Source organism: Pundamilia nyererei, unplaced genomic scaffold, assembly GCF_000239375.1.
Source record: "Pundamilia nyererei isolate P.nyererei 1_Seehausen unplaced genomic scaffold, PunNye1.0 scaffold00297, whole genome shotgun sequence".
Taxonomy (NCBI): domain Eukaryota; kingdom Metazoa; phylum Chordata; class Actinopteri; order Cichliformes; family Cichlidae; genus Pundamilia; species Pundamilia nyererei.
In genome coordinates this window covers 395,137-396,279 of record NW_005187698.1, presented here as the reverse complement: position 1 = coordinate 396,279, position 1,143 = coordinate 395,137, and the positions used below count along the sequence as shown (strand labels likewise).

At 40.5% G+C, this 1,143-nt stretch overlaps 1 protein-coding gene across 1 annotated transcript in view; it reads left to right on the top strand.

The window, feature by feature from the left end:
* Positions 1-1,143, top strand: part of slc47a1 (solute carrier family 47 member 1) — a 23,967-nt gene that overhangs the window by 828 nt on the left and 21,996 nt on the right. The window contains exon 2 of the mRNA XM_005751050.2: positions 58-159. Within this exon, the coding sequence (XP_005751107.1) occupies positions 58-159 (102 nt within the window). The remainder of the gene's footprint in view (positions 1-57; positions 160-1,143) is intronic.

The window sequence follows — 1,143 nt, the reverse complement described above, 5'->3', positions numbered from 1 at the left end:
AAATCACTGTGCTTTCACCGTACCAGCAAATTATTAAAGTCCTGCTTGTTTCTACAGCTGCTGTCGCGGATTCTGAACTTCCTCCTGTCATTTGTTATCACCATATTCTGTGGTCACATTAGCAATGCAGCACTGGCTGGATATGCACTGGCCTCAGCGGTATGTACTGTACTCCTCTTCAGAACAGTTTATTTTAGCACCACTGCTTTGTCTGCTTCTTGTGGGTTGTTATGGTAGCGCAATAAGACCACTTTCTCTCTAAATTGTTTGTCTTTTTGCATACTGGAGGTGATGCAGGTTTGCCTGAATGTACTGGTATGTGTAAAATACAGTGCAGGTCTACATTTCAGCTGAGTGACATAGCCAAGCAGCAACCTCTGTGGATGAGTAGCCACTATGGATGGCTCCATAAGCAATTCAATTCACCAAAATTAACCAAATTTAAAAACAATATGGTAAAAAAACCCAAAAACAAAACTTTGTAGCTTATGCATCTTTTCAGAACAACTATACAGGAACTTTATTATAACTTATTTGCAAAGCAGAAATTCAACTACTATTTTGTTCATTGAGTGCAACAGAAGAGACAAATCCACGTGGTGAAACAAAGAGCAGCAACATAGCTAATAACTCTTATTACTATAGTGGTTTCTATAGTTAGTTATATGAGAAGTGAGAAAAGAAAAGGAAAATCAGAACCACTGATGCATGCAGTGAAGGGATCCAGTGGCTCTGTTACGCCGTGAGGTCCTGTTACAGGTATGAGTTGGGTCCAGTTGTCACCTCAGAGGGAAGGGACACTGCAAATTAATTTAAAAACAAACAACAAAAAACAAACAAACTGGCGGTTGCCAAGGCTACCCCTCAGCCTCCTAGTAGATGTGACAAGTGGTCTAAATGGTATAAATCTGAAAATCCTAGGAAAGGACCTATAACCTTGAGGTCGAGGTCACCAGGATTCAAAATCATCCAAGATTTTTCGTAGATACGTCTAAGATATGAATTTGAAACTCCTGGTCACCTCATTCTCGAGTTATTGCATTTACAAACTTGGGTGGTGACGCTGCCTGCCCACCTGCCCAGCGAGTGGATAAAAATATCTCATCAGCCTTTTACAGCTGAGGGGTAAAAAATACTGAGTTA